Source organism: Furipterus horrens, unplaced genomic scaffold (assembly GCF_987537825.1).
Source record: "Furipterus horrens unplaced genomic scaffold, mFurHor1.1.pri manual_scaffold_4, whole genome shotgun sequence".
Classification (NCBI taxonomy): Eukaryota; Metazoa; Chordata; class Mammalia; order Chiroptera; family Furipteridae; genus Furipterus; species Furipterus horrens.
Genome location: NW_028327174.1, coordinates 56,068,268 through 56,082,925, shown reverse-complemented (window position 1 = coordinate 56,082,925; position 14,658 = coordinate 56,068,268). Strand labels below are relative to the sequence as shown.

The window sequence follows — 14,658 nt, the reverse complement described above, 5'->3', positions numbered from 1 at the left end:
GCTGCCCCACTCCTAGTTAACCTACCTACAACTTCCCCATGCAAACAGCCTGGAATCAGGGCACACCTGAAACCTCCTTTTTCCACCCTAAAGTTTTCCCACTCCTCTGCCTGCCTTGAGTCTCTGCCAAACTGCAAGGGACGGTCGCTGACTCCCTAGCTATATAGCAAACACTGAATAAATAGCCTTTGCTTTTCGCATTTGGTTGAGAAATATTTCCTAATATTGGACCTAGTAATTCTATAAAGAATTAATTTCTAAACCCTTTTAAAAAGGTATTGGTTTACATTGTTTAAACGTGTTATTTCTATACTATTCATAAATTAGCAAACATCTTTTTAAATTCATCATTATAACCTAATTCAATATGCTCAAGGGCTAACCTTTCCGCAGCCGACCTTCCCGGAATTGGAGCGGCTTCCTTGCGCCCACCTGAGCAGAGGACCCTTGCCCCAGCCGGTGGGCGAAGGAGATAGCAGAAGTGTCTCCCACGCCCAAGCCACACCCCCAAGTGGCAACTACAATTCCCAGCGACCTCTGCAGACGGCAGGCCGTGGCCATGATGCGCCTGTGCAGTGGCTGAGGCTCCTGTGAGGTTCCCGCCAATTCTTGCTGTAATTCTGCCGGGGCTGAGTACCTCGTACCATGGAGGCGTTTGACCCCGCCGAGCTGCCCGAGCTACTTAAGCTTTATTACCGGAGGCTCTTTCCCTACGCTCAGTACTATCGCTGGCTCAACTACGGCGGAGGTGATAGCGGCGGGGAGCAGGGTGGGTTGTGGGTTGGGAAGGGAATGTCAAGAGGTTCAGGGAGCGTTCTAAGGCATGACAACATGAACTTCCCTCTGCGCGCCATTGTTGCGATAGGGGCCTTCACGCATTCTGTCGAGCCCTCCCTACCACCACCTCTGAAATGTAAATAGGCCGAGAGAGGGTATAATGACCAGCCTGCGGCCGCACAATGAAAAGCAGAACCGCTGCTCCTACCACTAAGTAGCAGGACTCGCATTCGGTGCCGGTTTACCTGCCGCGGTTCCTGAGCCAAAGGGTTACTGGATCGTAGTATGAAGCTGCAGAGGCTTGATCTGCGTCAGGAACAGAGGGACATCTCCCGGAAGAGAAGTACTTAACTCGTCGCAGTTGACTTGACCACCGAAGAGAGAGAGGTGGCCGACCAGAGTGATAGAGGTGGCATTATATACGTATTTAAACTATTTCTGCATATTTTTTCTCACTTTAACTATTCCCTATGAAATGTCGTGTGGTAAGCACCTTCAAATTAGGGACTAGGTCTTGCCTTTTTTTGTTGTTGTTTACATCTAGCACAGTGTTGGGCACAAAGGGCTTATTAAGAATCTTACTGGTTAATGTTATAAGGCCCAGAGCTGGATAAAGTACCAAATTAACTTTAAAATGTACATTTATTTTTGCAGTGATAAAGAATTACTTTCAACACCGTGAATTTTCATTCACATTGAAAGATGATATTTACATTCGCTACCAATCTTTCAACAACCAGAGTGATCTGGAAAAGGAGATGCAGAAAATGAATCCATACAAGATTGATATAGGCGCGGTATATTCCCACAGAGTAAGAAATCAGGTTTTTATGTATTTTGTTGGTTTTTTACACTAAGAATCCCCAGAGTTTCGAGATAAAATTTTTAAAGTTTATTTTAGTTGAAGATCCACACTTAATTGTTTTTGCAAGTAGATTGTAATTTGTTGTTGTTGTTCTTTGATACTCTACATTACTGACTGGAAATCATTTATAAGTGAATTGGTTGTATTCTCATGAAGACAGAAAATTGAATATCTGGCTAAAAGACTAAGTGAGGAAGTCAGCATGGTTTAAGGAGGGAATTAAGAAAATTACACTCTCTCCCAGCATTGGAGTCATTCTTCATTCCTATCACACACCTATATCCCTTCGATTAGGAGGTCTCTACCGTAATATATATGAAATCCAACTAGTGCTCTCAATGCTACTACTATCATCATTATCTTTCATCTGAATGACTAAATCTTTCCTAACAATTTTCTCTTGTAGACCCTATCATAGTACAGCACCCAGAGTGATCCTTTTATGATAAAACATGTCAGATCCTGTGATTCCTTTGCTCAAAACCATTCTCCAACAGCTACTTCAGAGTAAAAGCCCTCCTCTCTCGCTCACTCATCCCTCCCCTGCCACACTGCCCTTATTCAAGCAATTCCACTGTCTAGAACCCATTTCCCCAAGTATCTTGGTTCATTCCCTCATTTCTTTCACGTCCTTACTCAGTAAGGCCTACTGCAACCTGCCATCTGTTGTATTCCCCTGGCACTGCTATATTCTAAGTACCTAGAATAGTGCCTGGCTGAGAAAGTACACCGTATATACTTGCTCAATGAATGAACATACCAAAATTGCCCTTCTTCCTCTCCTTAAAAATGCACACATAGGATAATAGCATTTGTATGGAGGTGTTTTATGTGTTGTATAACTTGTTTTTCATATCAATTCTCACTTTTATACGTAGGAGAAAACAGGTCTGGAGAACTTAAATAATTTTTCCCTAGGTCACACAATTTCTAATTGATAGTCAAGTTTTATGACTCTTAAGTCCCAGGGGAAGAAGAGAAGATGGGGTAAGAAAAAGCAGGCAGGAAAAATGCTTTGGAGCAGTAAACTATGAGGGCCTTTTACTTTAAAGTTTTTTTTAAAAGGTGTCTTACTTCACCTGTTTTATGCTCCCGAGATGCAGCCACTCTTTTAGCTGATTCTTAAGGTATTTGCCTCCTAATCTCTAAATAACATGCTTATATTTCTTCCTTTTTCTTTTTATTTAAAGCATTATCTAGTGGTTTTCTGCTCTGGCAGGTTAGGATTTAGGTGGTGTTGTTTTTTTAACCTTACCTGTATTCTCACTACATGTAGAACATTCCCATTCCCCATGTTCCTAATATGTTTGTTGGATTAAAAATTAGGGTTAGCCCTGGCTGGTGTGGCTCAGTGGATTGAGCACTGGCCTGCGAACCAAAGGGTTCGATTCCCAATCAGGACACATGCCTGATTTGTGGGCCAGGTCCCCAGTTGTGTGCACACAAGAGGCAACCATACATTGACATTTCTCTCCCTCTCTTTTCCCTCCCTTCACCTCTCCAAATAAATAAGTTAAAATAAAATATCCCCATCATCAAGGAAAGTTCTAAAAAAAAAAAAAAAAAATTAGCGTTAGACACAAATTCAACCTGAAACTCTTTGCCAATTGTCTAACTCTCCTGATGTATTCAGACCCATCAGATAGTTTGTTCATCTCAGTTCTGAAGAAATTTGTCCTGCAGCCTTCTGACCTCCAAACTGGACTGATTGCTCACTAAGCTTGGTGGATAAGCGTGATCTTATAATCGCCTTAGTTTCTTTTCACCTCTCTCACATATTGGATCCCCTGTTGCCCAGATCCCATGTTCTCTTTTTTGGTTTACTCCCTTGTTTTAATGGAGCACATCATCCAGGAGCTTCCTGAGAAAAAGCACATGGAAGACAAAATATTTCACACCTTCTGTATCTGGAAAATGTCTTTATTCTACCTTTATGCTTAACTAATGATTGAGTAAATCATTTTTCCTGAGAATTTTGAAAACATTGTTTCTTTAAGGACACCTTGCAATAGGGCATTAATTATATGTATTTTTCCTTATCAGAAATCTAAAACGCTTTATTATTTCTATTGATCAATAAATATTTATTATATAGTGTTTTATGTCAATTTTCTCAGAAGAACTGGAAAAAAAAATGGTGATAATATGTATTTACCAAATCCTGTTTCATTTAAGTAGATGAAAGTTACACTGTCATCAATTCTGGATGTATAGGATCTGAATTAATGAACTGACATCAACTTCACATTATATGGTTTCTTCACTTATCTTTGGCCACTTTTTTTGTGTGGGTAGAAAATGAGCATATTTGGCAGCATGGCAGCTCTTAGAGAAATTGATTGATATTTTATACTTGTAGCCCAATCAGCATAATACAGTGAAGCTGGGAGCTTTCCAGGCTCAGGAAAAAGAACTGGTGTTTGACATTGACATGACAGACTATGATGATGTGAGGAGATGTTGTAGGTAATAACCGGGTGCTTTATTGGTAGGGTGGGTAATATCATTGACTGTGAGTAATGATGGCTCTACTCCAGTTCTGCAGACATATGTTCTAAGTGCTGGACCCTCATGACCATGGCCATCCACATCATCGACCGAGCATTGAAGGGCAAGTATCAGCAGTGTCTGAGTGGGGTCAAATGCAAGAATCTGTTTTCCTCTGAATATTAGCCTATCTATACTATTTTATAATCAAATCCTATAAATTTCTAACATGTTTCCTTAAAGCATATAAGAAAGTAAAAGATTACAATAAAGTTATAGTTGAAACTAATAAAGCTGTGATCAAACCATGCATTTTTCCCCAATTCAATCATCTATTGAGCAACTCTATTGTGCCAGATACTGTCTTAGATGAGGGAAATATGAAAGAGAACAATTCTTACCTCAAGTAGGTTACACAGTCTAGGGAGACAGATTTAAAAATTAAGGATTACCTTTGTGTTACATAATATGCACAGGGTGCTATGAGAATATAGAACAGCAGGAGTGCATACAGGAATGGGAAGAGATTGGATCAGAAAAGGCTTCCTTTAAGAGGTGGTGATAAGGATGATAATAAAATAGATGATATAATATGGGGGGGGGGGGCTTGTGTGCCAGGTACTGTTTTAAGCACTTTAAATGTCTTAACTCCATTAGTATCTCCTAGACTGGGTCTTTAAGCATAAATGGCATTTGGGTAGGAAAAGAAATGGAAGTGCTAGGGCAGGAGGAAGTTCTTGGCAGAGAGACCAGGATAGATAAAGTAATGAAGACAAGAACATGGCAAGGGAGGGTGCACAGGAAATTACAACTAGTTTAATAGAGTTCAGGTGAGTACATGTGGATAAGAGATTTTTAAAAATTGAAGCTAAGGAAGTAAGCAAGAACCAGGAGTTTATAGATTTGTTTTAAAATTTACTATGTCTCCCCTCCTCAGAGGACTTTGGATTTAAGCACCGCCTTTGGGTATATTCTGGAAGAAGAGGTGTTCATTGTTGGGTCTGTGATGAATCAGTTAGAAAATTGTCCTCCTCAGTACGATCTGGGATAGTTGAGTATTTGAGTCTTGTAAAGGTAAGCTCTTAATGATAATTTTTTGCTAGATGTATCAAGCCTGGTATGTTTAGTAACAAAATTACACTGTCTTTTATAGCATCACTTTCCAGAGTAGGTGATCTTACCAGTAGAGCAATTAAAATCATAGTAGCTCTGTTTTTAAAAGATATTTCATATTATGTTGTAAGTATCCTCTTTTGTGGCAAAAGGAAGATTAGTAGTTTACTTTTCTGGTTCAATTAAATCAAGTAAAGTTAACCCAAAAAGTTACAGGTATTGAGACTATAAAAAAGCATATGAGCTTTTATACTTTGACAGAGTTTAATCAATATCTTTAGAACACACTGTAGAAATTTTTTAATTACTTCATTTATGTTATATAATATGCATGAAGGTCTTTTTTTTTTATTATTTATTTTTCAGGGTGGTCAAGATGTTAAAAAGAAAGTTCACCTAAGTGAAAAAATTCACCCTTTTGTCAGGTCTGTTGGAAAAGACTTCATGTAGCTTGTATCTCCTATACTTGCACATTCTTGTATTACCTTGCGTCGTGAGCAAGGAAGTGTCCCCTAAAGGAGTCACTCACACAACGTCTTTCCACAGTGCCAGGTTTATTAGGGGAGACCTCCCCAATAAGCCAATAATCACATGCGGGTTACCCGCAGAGATGGGGAGCTTATGTGATAGAAGCAGAGTGAGTGTTTGGTGCAAAGTCCCAGTCACTAGTGGCATCTACAGGTGGAGAGGCGGGTGTCAGTGTTAAGCCAGGTGGCTGTGCATCCAGTGGATTGGAAGTTCAGCAGGGCTCTGAGTGTGACCTGTGGCATAGCCAAGCTTGAGCATTGGGAGATTGGAGCTCTGAGTTTTTAATAGTCCACCAGAGGTGGAGGTCCCATTCATCTGTATCCAGATGGATTCCTTATCCAAGTATTTAAACTCCAAGGATTTGGGTGTTCCAGGCCCCTAATAGGGACGTTCCTGTTACACCTCATTTACCTCAGTCTTGACATAGCCCTTGACGTAACTGTCGTGGCTGACAGCGACTCCATATTGGATTGTGAAAGATGTTCGCTTTGCTCTTGCTCTATGCACCTTGTTATCTATCTTCTCTGCTGGGGTAGCATTTTACAATAATAATAGCTAGAGTTAATTGAACGTCTCTTATATGATCCAGCTTTACAAATGTCCTTGGTCTTCCCAACAACCTCATGAGGGATATGAGGATGGTATCTCCACTTACAGATGAACAAAGTGAGATTTGGAGGAATTGTTATAATTTGCTTGGCATCACACAAGTAATTGTTAAATTCATATTTATGTCCTCGTCTGCCTTATACCAGAGCTCACATTTTTTCCATTGAATTCACTACTTCTCTAGGATAGTGGAAAGAGCATAACATTAGGAGTATGATCCATATTCTGCCACTTACTATGATCTTGATGAAATATTAGAGCCTCTATTTCCTTATCTTTATAATGGGGAGAACATCTCCTCCATATATCAGAGTTGTGACAAAGATTGAATAAAACAGCCCTGGCTTGAGTGCCGGCTTGCGAGCCAAAAAGTCGCAGGTTCAATTCCCAGTCAGGCCACGTGCATGGGTGGCAGGCCAGGTCCACAGTTGGGGGCCTGCTAGAGGCAACCAGTTGTTTCTCTCGCATATCAATGTTTCTCTCTCTCTCTTTCTCCCTCTCCCTCTTTCTAAGAATAAATAAAATCTTTTTTAAAAAAATTAAATGAAACAGTAGATATGAAGTCTATTTGCAAATTGCTAAGTACTATATAATAGTTGAGATGTTAAAGCAAGTAATTTAGAGTAGAAGCAGTACACTGTGTCCCATATTCTACTACTGATGTATGATATTATGTTGTCCTGAATTGGTTGCTTTCTACCCTTGTTATATACAGGGGTGGGCAAAAGTAGGTTTACGGTTGTTCTTATGGAAAAAAATATAAGAATAAATAATGATACAAGAATAAGCTCTTTTATGTACTTGTAATTGTAAACCTGTTTTTGCCCAGCTCTGTATTAATGATGTTATTAACCTTCTAAGTTGTGAAGTTTTAGAAGTAAACATTTCTTGAATATCTGTTATAAGCCAGACACTGTGCTAGGTTCTTTCCCTTAGAGTTTACTCTCATAACCCTGCAAAGGGGTATTATTCCCATTTTACCTACTTAAGTTCTAGAAATTCAGTGAAAATAAGCACTAACCTCCCAAAGACCAACAAAAGCTATGTGGGGGATGTGTTGCTAATTGTATTGGGACTTTGTTATTGTTATTCCCACAGAAAATCTATTAACATAATAAATAAATACTTTGAAGAATATGCCTTGGTTGAGCAAGATATTCTTGGAAATAAAGAAAGCTGTGATAAGATTTTAGCTCTTGCTCCTGAAAATATCCTTTTCCAAGACCCTTTCTATGTGAGCTACTTGTATTTATATATTATATACATGTATTCTGCCTCCATATATTTATTCTCCTTTTTTGACAATCTTTTCAAATACTTTTTTCTCATATATTTATAAGTTTAATATTTTTTATACAAAACATCTGTATTTCTACATTTTTGTATATCTAGTCTGGAATACAATAAGACATGAGATCATTTCATAAATAAATTTCCTCTTTATGGTAGTTGATCATCCCAGAATTAATGGCTATTTAAAGAACGATGAATTATTTTGTCAAAATATATACAGACCAGGGAAAAATTTTACATGAAACTGTATAGTTATTTTGGCATTCTTTCTGTCATATCACCACTATATTTTTACAGGGTTATTTTTTAGTGTTTATTTTACTTATATTTTAGAAAACAATATTTACTTTCTATATAAACTAGATATTCTATATATACAGATAAGTTGTTTGTTGATGTGCCCTAAATGAGTATGTTCCTTAATGATCCATCACTAATTCATGATGACCTTCAAAAAATCTTCCAAAGGTATCACACTTCACTTCAGCGTTGGGAACATTTGAAGGAGCATTTGAAGAAAGCCAAATATCTGGTATATTCCATTGACATCTGTATTACAAATAAAATAATATAATTCTTAGTTAAATTCTGATTGTTTTGCTTTTTAAGTTAAAGATGGTTGAAGATTATTTTATAACCACTTTGAAAGAAATCCTCAAAAGTTCCTACCGATCCTCATGCTGGACTTGCATCTGCTTTTAGAACGACACCAAAAATGACAAATGTGGACCCTGGCTTGAGTGGGAGATCATGCTCCAGTACTGTTTTCCACGGTTGGATATCAATGTTAGCAAAGGAATCAATCATTTGCTGAAGAGCCCTTTTAGTGTTCATCCTAAAACGGGTATGTAAAGAAAATAAGGAAAACTAAAAGAAAAATTAAAGTTATTTTTTGTTTCAGCAAGCATGTTACTGGGTGTGAATACATATAATGTCTGACATATTTAAGGTTAAAGAATTGTTCTGTCAGCTAATACGTACTTAATTTGTTTTTAAATCGTTGATTAGTAGCTACAGGTGAGTTTCCACTATGTAAATAATTTTCAGTTGGGTTTCTGAGGTTCAGTGTTAGAAATTACAGGACAGTCACTCTCATTGTACAGATGAGGAAACAGAGCCTATGAAGTTAAAGTGACTTGTCCACAGTCTTAAAACAAATTGTGCCACTGGGTGTAAGATGTTAGGGAAACTACTCTGTTGCCTTGGTTTTCTCATCTGTAAAATGGAGATAATAATAGTACCTACCTCAGTGGGTTATTGTGCTTAGAAAATTGTTATACATTCACTTTTCCCAAATTGCCTAGTTTCCCTTAATAATCTATAACGACTGTAGCCCATACATTTATGTATCCCTTTTTCAAACCTGTTGACTGTTTTTAGCTCCTTTTGGTAATAAGCTTAATATTTATGTTAAGATTCATTCTAAAGCTTCACTGGATAGTCCCTTATTCTAATATTCAAGGTTTGGGTAATTATGTTCATTCATAAATACATGTTTTGATTATATCCTTTTCCCATTGATTAGCTGCAGTCTTTTTACTAACTTTCTTAATTATTTTACTTGTTAATCACCTGGCATTCTTTAGATTGTCCCAGGTGTGGATATTATAAAAGGGTAGTATTTATAATGTTGTCTTATTTTATTTCCAAAATGCTTTCTCAAGGTGCCCAACATAGAGGTGTTGTTTCTTTTTTTTTTTTTAATCCTCTCCTAAGGATATGTCTATTGATTTTAGAGGTGGGGGAGAAGGGAGAGAGAGATACATCCATGTGAGAGAGAGACATCAATTGGTTGCCTCCCATACACACTCCAACCTGGGATCCAACCGCAACCTAAGTATGTGCCCAGACCGGGGGTGGCACCCACAACCTTTTGGTATATGGGACAACGCTCCAACCAACTGAGCTGCCTGACCAGGGCCATATAGGTGTCTGTTTTGATTTCAGCAAATAAGCCAAGGTAATGAATGAACTATTTCTATTTCCTTCAGTTTTCAAGACTCACTCAATTTGAGAGTGTTCTGTATTTAAATATAGAAGGATATTAGAAAGAGGAAGAAAGAAATAAAAGTAGAGATAAGACCAGCCAGGTAATAGCTTAACAGTCTTTCACACTTATGTTTCGGTGGTGTTTTTTTTAAGAGAAAGAAAAGGCACAGCTAATGTGAAAGTACTTTTAATTTATAGTTCTATTGCTCTTAATAGATAAGTCTAACCCTTTTTCTAAACCTTAGGTTAAAATTTTAGCCACAAATAACTTCTAGGAGACAGCCTGTAATGATTTCTATTTCACAATCATTTGTTTATAACTTTTGGTTCTTACAGGTCGAATTTCAGTGCCTATTGATTTACAGAAAGTGGATCAGTTTGATCCATTTACTGTTCCAACCATAAGGTATGTTCCACATTGATCACTCCTTTTCTGTTTGTGATTGTTCTGCATTTGAAGTAGATTGGATTAGATCCCTTCCAGAGAGACAGCCACTCTGAGGCTATACGATGATGCCCTAGTAGAGGAACATTTCGTAGTGAGTTCCAGAGCACAAGTGTTTCAGCTGCTATTATGCAAGAAAAAGATTTTTAAGTCCAGGCACACTCTCCCTCTTGAGCGCACACCTGCACCTTTCCGTTCTCCCTCTTCCCCCCAGGTGAATTATCTTTGCCTTTCTCTCTCCTAAGCTCCAAGGGCCCTTTTTCTGCTTCTGTAACTTGTTTCCTGAGCCTACAGATCACAGCTGACTCCCTTCTACTACCTCTGAAACTTTAAATAATCTTTCTCTTATAATTTGAAAAAAATATTTTTTAAGTTCAAATGAGTTTGGGACATGCCTGCTTAAATAAATTAAAAGTTCTTTACTGCAAGATTTCTCAGTGTTTAATATGCATGAAAAACTCTTAAGAAGAGATTATGGTTTTTAGAATATCCCAAATTTAATTGGCCACATAATTTTTTCACAGATAATCTTAAGGGATTCATGTGCTGTGATATACTGGGTAATGCTGACCAAGAACCAACTTTAAAATTCTCTTATTCTATTATTTGTAGCTCCATCTGCCATGAATTAGATGCCATTACCACTAATGAAGTTGAAAAAGAGGAGAACAAAGCTGAATCCAATATCAAACAGAGAACCAGAGGTAGGTTAATATATTGAAGTTTATTTTTTTCTTTTAAGTTTCATTTTAACATAAGCTTTTAATATAAACATCTTCCCATTCTTTTAGTAATTAATTCTTCTAAGATTTAGCCCAGAGTGAATTATTATTTATCCTGAAACCAACTAAGTAGCAAATAATGTTACAGCAGTGGTGTCCTCCTTTCTTCAGCAATTGCCTGCCCAAATGGTGCTGTTAAATCCAATTTGCATCGTCAGATACTTACCAGGCAATACCTAAATGCCAGGATCTATATTGTAAGATTAAGTTGTCAGCTGGTATTGATAATTGTTTGAATCTCAGTCTTAGATTCAACATTCATTTATTAAACAACTACTATGTATACAGTACTTTTTTTCTTTACTTTGTTTTTGATATATCCAAATGAGTTTTATGGTAAATATATGTCTAAAATGTAATTGAATTGTATATTCAAGAATTTGAGCCCTGATTGGTGTGGCTCAGTTGGCTGGGTGTCATCCTGCAAAAGGAAAGGTTGCCAGTTCAAATCCTGGTCAGGGCACATGCCTGGGTATGTGTTTCTCATATTTCTATAGAACAATATTGTTCTAGAATTCTTACTAGAAACTTAAAAGTTATACTTTCATGTTATTCTTGCTGCTAAAATGCTAATTATAATACATGGTGTTTTTAATTTAGATTATAAGAAGACCAGTCTAGGTCCTTACATAAAAGTTTTTGAAAAATTTCTTGAAAACCTGGATAAATCCCGAAAAGGAGAACTTCTCAAGAAGAGTGGTAAGACTGCATACTTTTACCTTTCAGCTATTTAGATCTTAGTGTGCTAGTTTAAAGCATCCAGTAAGTGAGCAATTTTAGAACTCTAGTCTTTGCCCTCCCAAAAAATGTTATTGATTTATCTTACTATCCTTAGTGTTTTTGAAAATTAAGGTCCCTTAATTCAGTTCAACAAATATTCATTAAAAACCTTCCAAGTGTCAGGTACTATGAGGGAAACAAAGATGAATTATAGAAAGATGAATTCCACACCATGCCTCCCTGCCCTTAGGCAGTGCTAACTGGTACAAAACAAAAAAATACAAAATGCTAAGAAACAGATCTCATCTGATTGAAATAACCTGAGAAGATCTCATATGTATTTTTTTATTTATATATTTATATATTTATATTTATATATTTATTTATATATTTAAAATATATATATATATATATTTTTAGGTGTTATTGGAACTCTTTTCAGTAAGGTGCTGTATGAAGTCTAATCCCCAGAGCCAATATACCATGACTTGAAGTATGAGTAGGATTTCCACAAGCAGAGATTTGATGAGGTCAGGGTACAGGAGTGGGAAAAGGAGACAGGTTGTTCATTCTTGAAGGAATATCAGCAACAAAAGTATAGAGGCAACAAAGCATTGGATCACTCTAGAGGCCATCAAGTAGTACAGTTAATCAGGAAAAAGCTGTGTCAGGAAGTGATGAGATAGAAATCCGAAGAAGTAGACTAAGGAAGAAGTGTGATGATTTGTAGTTTTATCTAGAAAGATAAATATAGCAACAGTTTATATCTGGAGAGAGATAGAGGATAGAAAGAACCCAAGAGACCAGTGAGGCTATTACCATTAGGACAGTAGCATTGGAGATCTCCAAAAGATGCAATCCTTGGGACTCGGTAATGATTTGGAAGTGGCAAGATGAAAGATGGAGGTAAAAGTACCATAGAAGACAGGGGAAAGGACAGTTTCAAGATTATCAAGTGTCAAATGCAGTAGGTAATTGATAAAATCTTGTTGCATATAGGAACTAGAGGGAGCTGCTAAAAGGATAGCAATGTCAAAGAAAGAGTTCTTTGGATAGGAGAGATCTGAGTATCTGTGTAAGCCAAAAGGAAAAAAACCAGCAATGAATATTATTTAAGAAATTGATGAATACCATAGAAAACTGTGGCAACATTATGGAAATACAAATTCCCTTTCCACTTCATTTTTATTTTTTATAAATATATTTTATGATTAGGCTGTTACAGTTATCCCTGTTTTTTTCCCTTTGCCCACCTTCCCTCCAGCAATCCTCCCCCCCTTTAGTTCCTGTCCATGGGTTGTGCATTTAAGTTCTTTGGCTACATCCTTTCCTATACTATTCTTAACATCCCCCTATTTTGTTCCTACCAAGTGTGCTTCGTGATCCCTGCACCATTTCTCCCTTTTTCCTCCTTCCTCCCTCTTCCCTCTCTCAGCTGATAACCCTACAAATGATCTCCATACCTATGAGTCTGTTCCTGTTCTGGTTGTTTGCTTATTTGTTTTTGTTTTTATTTTTTAGATTTAGTTGTTGAGTTTTGAGTTTGTTGTCATTCCACTTCATTTTAAAATAAAATGTGTGATGGCTAAAGAGCAGTGCCTAAGATAATGTTCTACTCATAGCAGATACTCAAATATGTGCTAATTGAATGAACAATGATGACTGAACTTGGAAAACCTTGTTGAAGCTGCCTTTCCAACTGACCATATTAAGTCCTTTGTATTCTAGTTCTGTACTAGCCCAGTCTATAATGTGGACTTCAATAAATATGAAAGCAAATCTTTATGCATGATGTGAATTTAATGGATGCATTAGGCAAATCAGAATGTGACGATAAATGGGCTTTATTTTGTTTTCCTTTACTATCCTTTGATAAAAATCTATTCTATTTCAGATTTACAGAAAGACTTCTGAAGATAAGAACTCTCCAACCAATACGGATAACTTCTACCTTCAACCAAGAAACAAATACTTAAAGAGCCATTTAATAAATGTGGCAGAACCATGTATGCATTTTAATGCTCAAAGCAGAATTTTCTTTTCTTAAATAATTATGTTGAAAAGATTCCTAAGACCACCAAAGGAGAATGTCCAGGTTCCTGGAAGGAGCAATAATGGGAGGAAGAAATGAAGATAAATTTGTAACTTTTAATATTATACAAAGATAATTCTAAGATTTCTTATTTAATACTTTTACCACTTCTCAAATATAGAGGCAACTGAGCAGTAATATGCCCAAGACTTTAATTTCAGCTCACTGGGTACAGCCTCCATATTTCTGGAGTGAACATTCTAGGTGAATGAGGGCTTTGTCCTTAAGTCTTGAGACGCAAGTTAATTATACCTGTAGTATGTATTCAGTCATTTCTTTGCTTACTGATATTTTTATAGGTCAGGCCAGCACCCCACTGCCCATCTTTTAAAAATCATCTTAAACTGAGCATCTAAACCTACCAAAACTTTTAATTCAAAAGATGTGAGTTACTAGATTATAATATGGCCTACTAGAGTATTGTTTACAACTGTTGCAGTTGTAGCTCCTTCCCTTAGAGAGCAATTGAAACCATTAGGTTAGTCTACATTGTAAAGAAGCAGCTTAGAAAAAATAACCAACTTCATCAACATAAAACCTGTTATACTTGTCAAAACACTTGGATTTCCTATGTATCCAGATACTTAAATTATAAAGTTTTCATTTCTCCCATATTTATTTTGTGATAGATATTCAAGTGTCATACTTCTTTTGTCTGATTTTACAAACCAATCTAAACAAAATCTGGTTTGCATTCTGTCTTCTGAGAAACACTGGGAAGGAAACTTATCAGGCTGGTACTTTCTGTGATTTATGAAAATTTTCCTTCCTTTGCATTTGCTTGAACATTGTTTTTTCTCTATACTCACACAGATTTTTGTTTATTTATTTTTTCTCTTGGTTTATATAAAACATTTTAATGTAGTCAACATACTGAAATGCCTTGCATTTTTTTCTGTTTTCTAATTTTTAAAGAAAAATATTTAAAATTATTGTGCAAAATTCCTCATAATTTGAG

The 14,658-nt window shown here is 36.7% G+C and overlaps 1 protein-coding gene across 1 annotated transcript; it reads left to right on the top strand.

The window, feature by feature from the left end:
* The first annotated feature begins 598 nt into the window (after positions 1-598).
* On the top strand, positions 599-13,621 carry PRIM1 (DNA primase subunit 1). The gene is made up of 13 exons (XM_090273435.1): positions 599-748; positions 1,432-1,589; positions 4,002-4,108; positions 4,180-4,253; positions 5,067-5,203; positions 5,609-5,667; positions 7,478-7,587; positions 8,107-8,204; positions 8,375-8,516; positions 9,998-10,067; positions 10,719-10,810; positions 11,489-11,587; positions 13,503-13,621. The coding sequence occupies exons 1-13, from the start codon at positions 646-648 to the stop codon at positions 13,520-13,522; spliced, it is 1,269 nt and encodes a 422-aa protein (XP_090129561.1). The 5' UTR covers positions 599-645; the 3' UTR covers positions 13,523-13,621.
* The last annotated feature ends 1,037 nt before the right edge of the window (positions 13,622-14,658 follow it).